Source organism: Peromyscus californicus, unplaced genomic scaffold (genome assembly GCF_007827085.1).
Source record: "Peromyscus californicus insignis strain IS unplaced genomic scaffold, ASM782708v3 Scaffold_7__1_contigs__length_154581171, whole genome shotgun sequence".
NCBI classification, from domain to species: Eukaryota; Metazoa; Chordata; class Mammalia; order Rodentia; family Cricetidae; genus Peromyscus; species Peromyscus californicus.
Window position 1 is genome coordinate 111,550,644 of NW_026294595.1, and position 13,290 is coordinate 111,563,933.

At 40.4% G+C, this 13,290-nt stretch overlaps 1 protein-coding gene across 3 annotated transcripts in view; it reads left to right on the forward strand.

Annotated features, from left to right (window-relative positions):
- Positions 1-12,956, forward strand: part of Snap25 (synaptosome associated protein 25) — a 79,770-nt gene extending 66,814 nt beyond the window's left edge. For 2 of the 3 annotated variants that reach the window (XM_052725576.1, XM_052725574.1), the window contains exons 6-8: positions 2,910-3,035; positions 6,927-7,071; positions 11,631-12,956. In XM_052725576.1, the coding sequence (XP_052581536.1) occupies positions 2,910-3,035; positions 6,927-7,071; positions 11,631-11,699 (340 nt within the window). In that variant the 3' untranslated portion in view covers positions 11,700-12,956. The remainder of the gene's footprint in view (positions 1-2,909; positions 3,036-6,926; positions 7,072-11,630) is intronic. The other variant, XM_052725577.1, reaches the window with a different exon arrangement.
- Positions 12,957-13,290: the final 334 nt, after the last annotated feature.

The following is a 13,290-nucleotide window of genomic DNA, read 5'->3' on the forward strand; positions in this document are numbered from 1 at the left end:
CAAGGTTCCGCAACGCTTTTTTGGAATGTAGCAGAAATGTGACATGTGGTTATAAAGGTTTGCAACAGAAAGAACCCAAAAACTCGAGGGTTCTAGAAGATAGTCTCATTTGGCTAGCAGTGGGGGGAAATGCATGAGTGGATTGCCCAACATGCATTTGGAAAATTAAACGCGTTACCTGATCTCCCTCACCCCTCCCCCTTTCCCTCTTAAAAGAAGACTTTTACCCAAAAGCTCTCCTGATCCTAGCTTTTAGAATAGAAATTGATGTCATTTTGAGTAGATTATATGGCCATTCACATCCTTTAAACTTTGAGGCTGATTTGAAATATCCCACTTCCTGTTTAGGAGGGGGAGGGGCTCATTTTACCAATAAATAAAAAGCATGTTTTTTTTTTTTTTAGAAAAAAAAAAAAAGAATGCTCTACGGTAAAGCCTGGCTAACTGGAATCCAGCTAACTGGAACCTTCAGCTGCACAATACTTTTGCCCCCTTTCTGTTTTTAGACAAAAGAAAAGTGGGGCAGGGGTATTGGAAGGAGGCAGTCATCCAATATTTGAAATGTTTTGTTTTTCAGGACATCTAGATAATTTGCCGTGTCTCACATAGTCTCTATTCTACAGCCTCTGCCTATGAAGAAATAAATAAGTGATAAGTTAGATCAGATTTTAAAAGGTCATCAGACACATCAATATAAGCCATAGCTGTGGAAGACTTGATTGTGCTCATACCCAAAGACTCGTGAACAGAAAATTAGCTCACAAATTTGAGAAAGATATTTACTAATTACCCTTAAAACACAATTTTTCTGCAGCATCTACTGTTCATTAGTAAAACCATAGAGTTCTCCCAAATGACTCATAGGCAAGCATTCCAGTTAGTCAAGATTTGACTGTAAGCCCCTTTCAGAGCTAACCTGCCTCACATTTGGAGTGAATTCCAGCAGATACCCACCCCCACCCCCTTCATCAATTGCGTGTGAAGAAAGGGTGGAGGTAGGGCTCTTTGAGGTGGATCCTCAGGTTTCTGAAGAAACATGACCCCGACTAAATCCATAGATAAGTGGTCCCTGACTCCTTGATTCTAAAGAGACCCTAATTGAGCTTCAAAGCTTGAGTGAAGTGTTCCCCAATGTGTGTAAATAACGCTTTAAAAACCATGTGTCACAACGCAGTGGCTGGTGGTGCCCTGGACTCTCTGGGGGCTTTGCCCTGTCTCGGCATGTTTCGAAGGACTATGGTAGATGTACGGCCGTGATGTGAGTCTGTGCAGCGTTGTGGGTGCAGTGGTTTGCCTTCTCTTTGGAAACGCATATTTCCCTTTCCTTTGACTTTGCCAAAGATGGTATACCAGATATTTTACATAGCAGAAAACATCACAAAGTCCAAACAGCTTCTTACAGCCAAAAAGAGAGAGAATGGGAGGTGGGGTGGAGACACAAACTCTCTCCCCTATGAAAATTTGTTTGGTGACCTTTTACCATTCATGGAGTGAACCCATGCCCTTGGGTGCAGTAGGTTGTGAAAGTCAATTGGAGGAGCTGCTGAAATCTCACTGGTGCATTTCCCAATTTGTCACCATGGTTTCCCGGTCCTCAGTCTGCAAGGATTAAAGCCAGTTTAAGAGATGGCTTTAGCCCTCTAGTGAGAGAAAAAAGGGGGAAAGGGAGTTAAATCTTGGTGCCTTAGAATAAAAACTGTGAAATGGGACCAAAGGATACATGTTGTTCTTGGACTCAAAAGCATGTGGTTTCTACTATGCAAAGAACCTAGAAACATCTTTGATTGCCTTAAATTACAACATACCCACCAAAATATGCTCTATATGTTTCTATTGGGCACAACAGGTATGCCTGGATTTTAAGTTTTGTTCCAAGGCAGGTCAGTGAAATGTAGCCCATGGAGACCACACTAGTTCCAGACCACTCTCCCCTGTCATAACACAGGCTAGTTTAAAGTAGGAATCTGAATGCACACTACCCTGCCCTTTGGCCCACCCAAGAAGCTAATGAACTGCGTTTCAAATCGTCACGAAGGCTATTACTGTCCTGCTAGTGCCTTTTTCGAGAATGGTCAACTTCTGGAGTAGTTTGGCTTAAATGAGAATGCTTCACTTTCTACTCATGCCTGTAGCTGGTGCATGAAGAAGACACAGGGTGGGGTGGGGGTGGGGTTCCTCTTTGGTGCTAGATGGCTTGTTCTCTCTTCTATTTTCCTGCATTCATTTCACTATGCTTCTTTTACTTTTTGTCTCTGTGGACAAAGGTTTGTACATCAACACTGGATGTATGGTGACTGTTTGGAAGTACCGATATATTATCAATTTCAAACCACTATAGAGGCAACCCAAAGACCATCACCCTTGGCCAACCACCAATCCTTTGTGTCTTTCATGAAGCAATGGAAATGTAGTTTCTACATTCATTGGGGGAAATATATTAAGTGGACATCGTTGCATGATAATGTGTTAAAAACTTGGTCAAGTATGTTTTTCTTCATAATTCTGTGTTACTGTGGTGTGATGTACACCCTCTACTTGGCAGTCTTGTTTTGTGTCTGTCTGCCAGTATGTTTTTTCTGTGTTTTGTGTCTCAAAATATAACCATGTCACTGAAATAGAACTGAATCTTCTCCAGCTATCTTAAGCCTTATCTTAAATCCAATTAAACCATAAAACAAACTAAAGATTATTCTTGACCATTGCAATTGGATCAATTGAAAATAAAATGCTGAATAGCTGAGGCATGGTGGTGGCCAACTGTTTGGGTCCAGATTATGATATATCGGTATTCTCTAATGCCTCAATTTAAAACTCATTCGCTTGGTTCGGTTCTTTGCTTAAAGAATTGGTATTTCTGAGAGCTTTCTGCTCCACCCTGTGCTCTATCACTCACCCAATTTTTTGCATAGGCTTAAATCCAGTGATGCTTACAAAAAAGCCTGGGGCAATAATCAGGATGGAGTAGTGGCCAGCCAGCCTGCTCGTGTGGTGGATGAACGGGAGCAGATGGCCATCAGTGGTGGCTTCATCCGCAGGTGAGTTCCCTGTAGTTCTTTGCTGATGGATAACCAGCACTGAAGTATTTTATCTTCTTCCATTAAAAAAAATTTTTTTTGAGCTCCCTCGAGGGACTAGGACTAGATTCATGATAGCCTCACTCACTTATCTGGTTTTTGGCTGGGATTTCACTACACACACTTCTGTCCACCTCTGTGAGGTCTTCCATCCACCTCCATGAGGTCTTCCAACAAAAAGCTTAGGTTTCTTCATGGTTATGGTAGTGTGTCAAAGGGACAAGACCCAAGGCAAAATGTCTTTCCAAACTATGCTTTGGGTGCTATTTGCCAGAGCATCTCTAGGCAAATCAAACCCCATGACCACATCCAGAATCAGAGTGGTTGTGGAAAGGCATTACACGGCGTGAGTTTATTTTAGCCAAGCTTATTAAAGAGACAGTTACTGTAACACAAATCTTAAAAGGTCTTATTAATAATAATAAAAAAATCTGGAGTCAGACATTGAGGTGAAAGCTGTAAGATCAGAGAAACCGAACAAGCCACAGCCAACCTCACCTAGCCAACACCTCGGTCAATCCTGTTTCCACAAATCCTCAGACTGAAAGCCTCTGAGTCCTCATCCAGAGTGGATCTCAGCTGAACTGCTGCTAAAAAGTCTAAAAGCTAAAAAGTCTCTAGTTCCTGGTCCTCGTGCCTTATGTACTTTTCTACTTCCTGCCATCATTTCCTGGGATTAAAGGCACGTGTCCTTCCCAAGCAATTACATGAGATTTCAAGTGCTGGAATTAAAGGTGTGTGCCACTATGCCTGGCTCTGTTCCCAGTGTGGCCTTGAACTTCCAGAGATCCAGACTGATCTCTGCCTCCTGAGTGATGGGATTAAAGGTGTGTGCCACCACTGTCTGGCCACTATGTCTAATCTAGTGGCTGGCTCTGTCCTCTGAGCCCCAGATGAGTTTTATTTCTTAGAACACAAATGAAATATCATCACAGGTTGCAGAGGCATGTTCAACAGCATGAGTGATGTAGCATTTATAGTCTAGTAGTAGCAGAAGGCTGTTACCACTCAGTCTTCAGGAGATAGGAGCAATAACTGTTACCAGAACCTAACAATTATGACTACAAAGGGGCATTATGGTAGTGAAATGTGGTCAGAGTTGGCTAGCATAGAAGAGGAAGGAAATGCCCTAAACCCTGCTTCCCTTGTCCTCCAGTCTCCATCAGGCCAAAGCCCATTGGAAGTCAGAGCAAGCACTCAAGTTACGTAAGTCAGCCGATACCTTGGCTCTGAGGAAACCACCAAGCAGAAAAACAGCCAAATATTTTCAATGAAAAGGGAAAGATTATAGTCCTTATATTTTTGGACCCCTATCCCCAGCTCATTTCACATTATCATCCCTTTGTCTTAACCGAAACAGCTTAATTTTGTCAAAGAAAGCATAAACTTTATATATATACATACATATATATATGTATGTATATATATATACATATATAAGTCTAAATACATATACATATATTTAGACTGGATATATATAGATCAGTAGTTCTCAACCTGTGGGTAGCAACTTCTTTGGCAAACCTCTCTCTCCAAAAAATTTACATTTTGACTTATAACAGTAGCAAAATTGTGGTTATGAGGTAGCAATGAAAATGATTTTACGGTTGGGGATCACCACAACATGAGGAACTGTATTAAAGGGTCACAGCATTAGGAAGGTTGAGAACCACTGGTTTAGACTGTTATACCAGGACTCAGCATAGGAGAGAGTATACATCCTCAATACTGTCTACCTTCAAGTCACTGTAGTTGTTGGCCAACCAATACTGCTGTGATTCAAATGTGCTTCATAAGGCGTAGAGTCTAGGTTTGCACCTGTAGCCTTACAGATGACAATTCTAATTCTGCCTCTAAATGATTTTCAAGCCAGTGCCTGTATTAGTATCAACTAGGGAATACAGAGGAAAGAAAGGGGAGGAGGAAAGATGGAGGAACTAGTGCCTATATTCAGTACACAGCAATTGAATCCAAACCTCTTAACATTGACACAAGCATCTATGATTTGTAAAGCTCGGGTGATTCCCCTGTGTATTAGGACTGGAAATGATTACATTACAGGAATTTGTTCAGTGTTGATGATCATTCAAATGAAATGTAAATGGTAGGAGGTTTTCTCTTAATTTTTAAATTTTGTCCAGCTCAGACTAATATGTATTTTAGCGGAGTCAGGCATAGTAGTTTAAGACTGCAATCCCAGCATTCAGGAGGCCTGAGTGCTCAAAGCCAGCTTAGGCTATATATGGATCAAGGTTTTAAGCAAAACAAAGTGAACAAAAGAAGAAAGTCATAATAGGCCAGTATACTTTGGGAGTTGCCATGGGAAAAGGAGTTTAACCCTCCAGTGTTTGGTTTATTACTATAACTAGTAGGAAGATTCTGTAATTAGTGCCTTCTACTTACAGTAAGATGCCTGCTGTTTGCAATAGAGTGTCTTCTTAACCTTCAAGTTGGCCTTTGGAAATGTGGCAAAGTGCTTTGTGAGCCAGCTCCTGCCCTCCCTTTCCTACCCATTCAATGGAAAGCACCAGATACAAATTTTTCTGCTCTGAAAGCACCTGTTCCAATGCCCCTACCAAACCTATGACATCAACATACATGTGTATTAAGAATCACCCTGAAAAAAGCAGTTCCCTTTGAATATCTTTGGAGTTCTCAGGATTAAGGGGCAGACAGGTTATCACTGATGTCCATACTGATGCACAGCCCAAGTCGACAAAGTGATAAGCACTGAGATTCTCTGCGTCACTTTTTTCTTTCATCTACAAGTTGAATCTTAGAGATTTATGTTTCAGAGAAAACAAAACACAGTCTCTGTATAATTCTGCCTCTATCCTCTGACCTGGAGTCTCTCAGAATAAATGATTTTATCGTCATAAAAATAAAATTAGGGTATAGAGTGGCTCAGAAGTAGCTCTTGCCACTCAAGTGAGTTCAGATGCCCAGGAGCTTTGTGAAAATCAGATGTAGCAGTGCACATCTATCATTCTAGTGTACCTGTGGTGACATGGGAAGTGGGCAGGAGAAATCCCAAAAACTCATACATAACATACATGGTGATGAGCAGGATGCTCTAGTAAATGTGTTAGAAAGTGAGAACCTACACCTGAGGCTATCCTCTGATGTTTACATGGATAAGACAGGACACACCAGGACTCACACATGAACACACACATACACATATACCACAAACACACATTAAAAATAAGTAAAATAGGCTGGGTGATGGTGGTTCATGCCTTTAATCCCAGTACTCAGGAGGCAGAGTCAGGCAGATCTCTGAATTTGAGGCCAGCCTGGTCTACAGAGTGAGCTCTGGGACAGCCAGGCATACATAGAGAGACCCTGTCTTGAAAATCAAAAAGTAAATAAATAAATAAAATAATAACTAAAATACACATGTAAGAATGAGTAAATGATTATGTAGTTTGAGAAATCATGGAAGTAAATTAAATTGATATATGCCTTCTTTAGAACTACGAAGTCAAAGCAGGTGTAGTGGTACATACCTGCAAGATTAATGCTGGACAGAATGAGGAGAGTGAATCAAGATCTCCACCAGCCTTGGCTTCATAGCCAAACCTTATCAGAGAAAGATACATAGAGAGAATTCAAGGCTCCCAAATACAGTTTTTGCATAAACACAGAAGTACTTTACTATTAAGCTATACCTTGAGCTCAAAACACTGATTTTAAAACTACATTTGAAACAGACAGATGTTAAGGCATATTGGTGTATTGACTAAGAATAAGGTAGATCCCTAGGTGTCTGTAAACTGCCTACAAACTCTACTTCTTGATACCAACTTTCTTCTCACACTCTGTCATCCAAAATTACTGTTTGGCTCCCAGGGTAACAAATGATGCCCGGGAAAATGAAATGGATGAGAACCTGGAGCAGGTGAGCGGCATCATTGGCAACCTCCGTCATATGGCCCTAGACATGGGCAATGAGATCGATACCCAGAATCGCCAGATCGACAGGATCATGGAGAAGGTGAGCCCACAGCTATCAGGTGGTGACCACTGGTTGCCACTAGGAAGGGGACACGGCATCCAAGCACAGTAGTTGCTGGATATTTTACTCTTAATACTTGAAGACAAAAACGTGGGATTCAGCAACAGAGCTGGAAAGAAGATTAGAATGTAGTTTGGATTTTGATTTATTGTGGGTGCTGGTGATTGAGCACAGAGCCTTGGGTGTGCTAGAAAAGTGTTCCACCAATGAGCTATACCTTGAACCCAGAGTATACAATTAAATGTAGTCAGTATTTTTTCTCAATTTCTCCCATGCCAAGCATGTGCTAGGCACTTAGAACACATGAAAATCAGACAAATCATATTCCCGCTGCCAAGAAAGTTGTATCAGGACACTAAAACCATGAAACCACTCACCATACAAATCAGACATTAATTCTCCTTCCCTTCATTTTCCTCAGTCCTAATAGTAGCATGTTGAATATTAATTATAATATTTTAACTGTCCAAATACCAACAGAGGGAGAAAGGTGCATTAAGTGTTTAATAATGATTTTATATGTGTAATTTCTGTCCAGCTCCTCTTATGCTGTGTGTTTATTCTCTGTGAGACACTGAACTTCTTAATCTGAGATCTTGAACCTCTTTATCATATCTTTTTCATTACCAGGAGCAAAGTGGGTTAATTTTTAAATCACAAAGCTAAGTAGTGGTTTCTTGGTCCCCAAGTATCCTTCAAAGCCTTGAAGGGATGAAAAGACAATATTGTGTCAAAAGTCCTCCAGATAAACAATATCTGGTCACATAATATTCTGCCTGACCAGTATACTAAGGTCTACACAAATGTCAGAGCTGGCTGACAAAATGCTTGGGCTTTGCTTTTATCTGCAAGTTACAACATGCTTGTCATAGCTAAGCAGCTTTTGAAACTATGATAAAGCTTTTAACACTGTGAGAGCCAATGGATTTTAGAATCGTATTGAAAGGTTTAAAAAGTGCTGGAGCCAATGCAGCCTGACCTAAGCCATTATAGCCCTAAAGGAAAAATTGAGCAAAGAAATAATTGCTGAGTTGTTTTCCAGAAGAAAAAACAATCTGAGAAAACAGGAAGTGCTTGTTTTCTATCAGTGGACCAAGCAGTTAACCTCAACAAAGCCAGGCAGGGTTCCAGAGAAGAGAGTTTTACTCACATAACGGGGTCAACCTTTGAGTTACTGGAACTTGAAAAAAAAGGAAATATTTATTGCTCCTGAAAAGGCAGCAGAGACCACATTCTGCTACCTCTGCAAGTGTAGTTCTCTGGTATGGCAAGAACCTTCTGTACTAAGCTGCACACATAAAGGCATACACAGGGGTAAAGTTTTAAGGAAAAGCCAGGCAACTTGATGGGAAATAGCTGCCATCAACCCTAGACTGCTGAGTCACCAAGGTAAGGGGAAGGGGTATAATTGCCTTTTAATAATTAGTTTAGTCTGGTTAACATTTGAAATAGAAATTGCTCCTTTTCCCCCTCAAAGTCACAATCTGGACACAGTTTAAACAGAGCCCCTTTGAATCCAGCCAATCATGTTGCCGAGCTGCACCATTATTAGCAGACTCTCCCTTTCTCAAGGAAGCTCTGGTCTCTGCTAACTGCATTCAAAAGTCTCTGCGTGTATAGGATTGAGTTAAAACCACACAGTAGGCAAAGCAAAGCAAATTTCTTCTCTCCTGACCTCATCAGTGATCTTCATCCCACGTCCACACCATCATGATCTTTTCTTATCAGCATTTGGGTTGATAGTGAAGTCTGGGAAGTTCAAAACAATGAGAGTTTTCGAATATTTGTATGGATTTTTAAGAAATTACTTCATGTTTTTGCTTATGGGTGTTTTTATGTACAGTCTTCCAAAGCTACAATCACCCAGTTCTTCCAGAAAACTGGAAATTGGAAGTAAGTTTCCATCCCAAGCTTTATACAAACTGGCGCGAAGGAAACGATGGAGATGTTCAAACTTCAAGGTGAAGCCAGTGGAAGTAGATGTGTGATATGCAAGCTGGGCAGTCCTTGAGGTCTTCTGTCAGTGGGAAACACACAGCCCGAGAACTAAGGCGATTACTGCTAAAAGGGATTTGCTGTTCAGCAGCTCTGCAACCTGAAAGATTGGAGAACAGTTTAAGCCTGGAATCTGAAAAGGCTGGTGTACGGCATAGTAAGCACACCATTCTAGATGTCTGATCTGGGCCAGTACACCATCTGCCATGAAGTTGAGGGCTCAGACATATGGGTTCAGTAGCTCCTTCTAACAATGTCTGGGCTCCCTGATGGATACTGTGGCCTATCATAAAAGGAAACCATGTAGCACATATTGGAAATGTCAGCAAGCTTAGGATCCTCTAAAATAAAAAATGAAAAGTGGGGTGGGGTAGCCACCTTTATTAAAACAAAACAAAAAAATCCTCAACACATAAATATGATGAGCATAGAAGCATTTTCCAAGGGACATTCCTGAAGGGAGATTCTGTTTTGTTGTTGTTGTTGTTTGTTTGGTTTGGTTTGGTTTGGGTTTCTAAAAGGTGCTATTTATTTTGTATAACATAGAAAGTAATTTTGTGTCATGTATTATGGGTCCAGAATCTGAGTGTGCTTCTGAAAGAACTTGAGGCGAAATGACAGGCACCCATTGAACAAAGGTGTTCCAGGTCCATCCTGTCCTTTGAGACTATCCCAAGAATAGCCTCTGTTCTACTTAGATATCCCTGGAACTGCCTTGGGAAGGCCAGCAGTGCATTCATCAACAAGATGGTCTCTATTTGCCTTCAGAAATGACATTTATTTTAAAGTGGATTATTTTCTCACTCAGCTTTTCTGCGCTCAGTCTAGAAACAGTACAATTCAATCCATGTGAACATTTCAAATTGGTCTGAGCTAGAAATTTTCCTTTGTACCTAAGTATGATTATGCCTGATACAGTTTGTAGGTACAGAAGAAGAATTTGGGAACTAAACAAAATTGGGGGGTGGGGATTATCCATTTTACAAATGAGAATCCTGGGAGTCTAATATATGTGTCCATAGTTCAGGACAATCAGGACAAATCAATGTTCTCTCTTATATGTAAATATTCATTTTGAAGCCAACTTCTGATTAACCAAACAGATGGTAGAGAACCGTGGCCAGATAATTCAGTTGTGAATAATCTAGAAATATGTTCAACTTTGCAACTCTGTTTGAATATGGATGACTCCAGTGTCCTAGGAATTCACAAATTCAAACTGAATATAGAGCACCCTACCCAGTAGAGATTGGAAATGGGGAAGTAGGTGCAGCATCTGTGATCAGTGAGTGATAATGGCTCAGCAGAGAACTAACCAGGCTCTTCTGGACCACCTAGTGGCTCTCTCCTCTGCAAGGCTATGGAGTTGTAAACACCATTACCACATGTGACAGGAAAGAGCAACTACTTGCTGACTTCCCTTTCTCCATGGTCATGGTCATGGGAACAGTTAATTCCCTGGTGAATAAAGGTCTAACCTTGTGGCATTCCTGGGTTTCATGCTGTGTATACAGCAAGATGTGACTCAAAGAGTGAATAAGTCAACCTGAGGCTGAGGGAAACGAGGCACAAAATTATAGCAATTGTGCTTTTGTTAAAGATAAGCTGGTTACCAGACTCATGGAAGTGAGCCTGCAAAATGGGCACTTAAACATTGCTGTCTTTAATGACAGCATGCTCCTATGTAGGGATGCCCCAACAAGAACACCAAGGAAATATTGAATCCATTTGCTTGAATTAGAAAAAAAAAAAAGGAAAATAAGGTTTAAAGGCCAGTAAATAACCTGAAGCATGCCAAACTTCAACTCAGTAACAATAACTGTAAGATAAGACACAATAAACACTTACTCAGGACAGACATTTTTAATGTCCATTATATATGTATGCTCAATTAATGCATCACAGGAAACCTCTATAGCAGAGTGAGTAATAGTGTGTTTTCTGAATCCAGGCTGCTTGCATTTTGACTTTCCCTCAGTTACTAAGACTCTAGAGAATTGCCTATATTCCTATCATCTTTGTTTCTTTCCTTGGAAAAAGTAGCAAATAACCATGTACACCCAATGATTAATGTCATCCAGGTTTAATGAGTAGAACACTGTTAATGTCATACACATTAGCACTATTCTTTACCTGCCCTTCTTATAAACAAGAAAGTTGAGATCTAAGATGTAATTGGTCCAAACAGACACTGCTGAATAAGTGAGCCAAGAAGGATCTAACAAGTGGTGACAGTTCAGTTCAGTTGAACAGATAGCCCTGCTTCCACAGAAGTCATTGAGTACTGAGTACTTTTCCAGCATAGAAAGATAAATGATATAACCCTGTCCTCAAAAAACAGATGCTATCCAGTGAGGGAAGTAGTCAAAAATCCAAGTCAAGTTTCTGTGACCTTGTCCACTTAAGGCCATAGCAATGGTCCTAGGGGGAAAGAAAGAAAAAGTGGTGGTTCTGAATGGGGAAGTTTCAAGGTTGAGTGGGCCCAGAGGGTGAATGGGACTTTAAGGAGTAATCTAAGACCTCTCTTGTGGTCTCTTTTCTAGGCTGATTCCAACAAAACCAGAATCGATGAAGCCAACCAACGCGCGACAAAGATGCTCGGAAGTGGTTAAATTTGCCCTTCTGTTGTGCTCTCCTCCAAATATTGTTGGACAAGAGAGCTCCTTCATGCTTTTCTCATGGTATTACCTAGTAGGTCTTGCACACACACACACACACACACACACACACACACACACACACACACAGTCGCCCCCCATTGTAAGTGTCCTGTGTGGTCTGTCAGATTCCCAGTGATACTATGTGTCTTTTGTTCTCTCTGGCTCTCTTTCTTTCCAAAGGTTGTACATAGTAGTCATCTGGTGGCTCCAATTCCCAACCTAAGATGTCTTGGGTCTCATTTTTTTCTTTTCTCAGTGGCGTTTGCTGAATGACAACAATTTAGGAATGCTCAATGTGCTGTTGATTCTCTCAATACACAGTATTGTTCTCGTAAAACTGTGACATTCCACAGAGCTACTGCCACGGTCCTTTCTTCGGGTGTCAGGCTCTGAATCTCTCCAAATGTGCTGTCTTTGGTTCCTCATGGCTATTATCTGTCTTTATGATTTCATGATTAGACAATGTGAAATTACATAACAGGCATTGCACTAAAAAGTGATGTGATTGATGCATTTATGCATGAGAACTAAATAGATTTTTAGATTATTCCTACTTAAACAAAAACCTTCCATGACAGTAGCATCCTGACAAGAAAACACACACAACAGCAACAATAACAAAACAACAACGCATGCTCAGTATTGGGACACTGTCGAGATTAAGTCATACCAGCAAAACCTGCAGCTGTGTCTCTTGTTTTCTGTCAACATACAGACTTACTGGTCATAACCATCCCTTCTTTTTTCTTTCTTTTTTTTTTTTAAACAACAACAACAAAAAATGGAGTTGACACACCATTTAATCATTTCTAGCAAAATATGTTTGGCTGAAACTATGTGAGATGGATGTAATATAGGGTTTGTTTGCTGCTTCTGAAAGCTATGTTTTGGAGACAACTCTTGCTGTGGAAGATGCGAAGATGTAGATCTTTGAAGTCTGACTCTTGTTGATCACTATTTCCCTGTGGTTTGTCATCAGTACAATTCCTTGTTGCTTAATCTAGAGCTATGCACACCAAATTGCTGAGATGTTTAGTAGCTGATAAAGAAACCTTTAAAAAATTATATAAATGAATGAAATATAGATAAACTGTGAGATAAATATCATTACAGCATGTATATTAAATCCCTCCTGTCTCCTCTGTTGGTTTGTGAAGTGATTGACATTTTGTAGCTAGTTTAAAATTATTAAAAATTATAGACCCCGGCTACCGGCTCCTGTCTGATGTTACACTTATACCGGAAGACAAAGCCTACATACATTATTCAGTTGGTCCTAAGAAGCTGGTTGTATTTGACAAAGACCCTGGGTATGAAATCAAAGATGTTCCATTTCAACACAATCCCAATGAGAAGAGACAACTTGTCTTCATTCTGATAACCTGTTCTAGATATATTTACATGTTCTTCAGTTAGTGAACACCTAGGTTATATCTCCTTTGGCCTATTATGGCCAATTGTGCTTTGAACATTTGTAGACAAGTTCTTATAAGAAGCTGTCTTTAATTCTCACATAACCACTCATTTGTGACTAGTGTGGCTT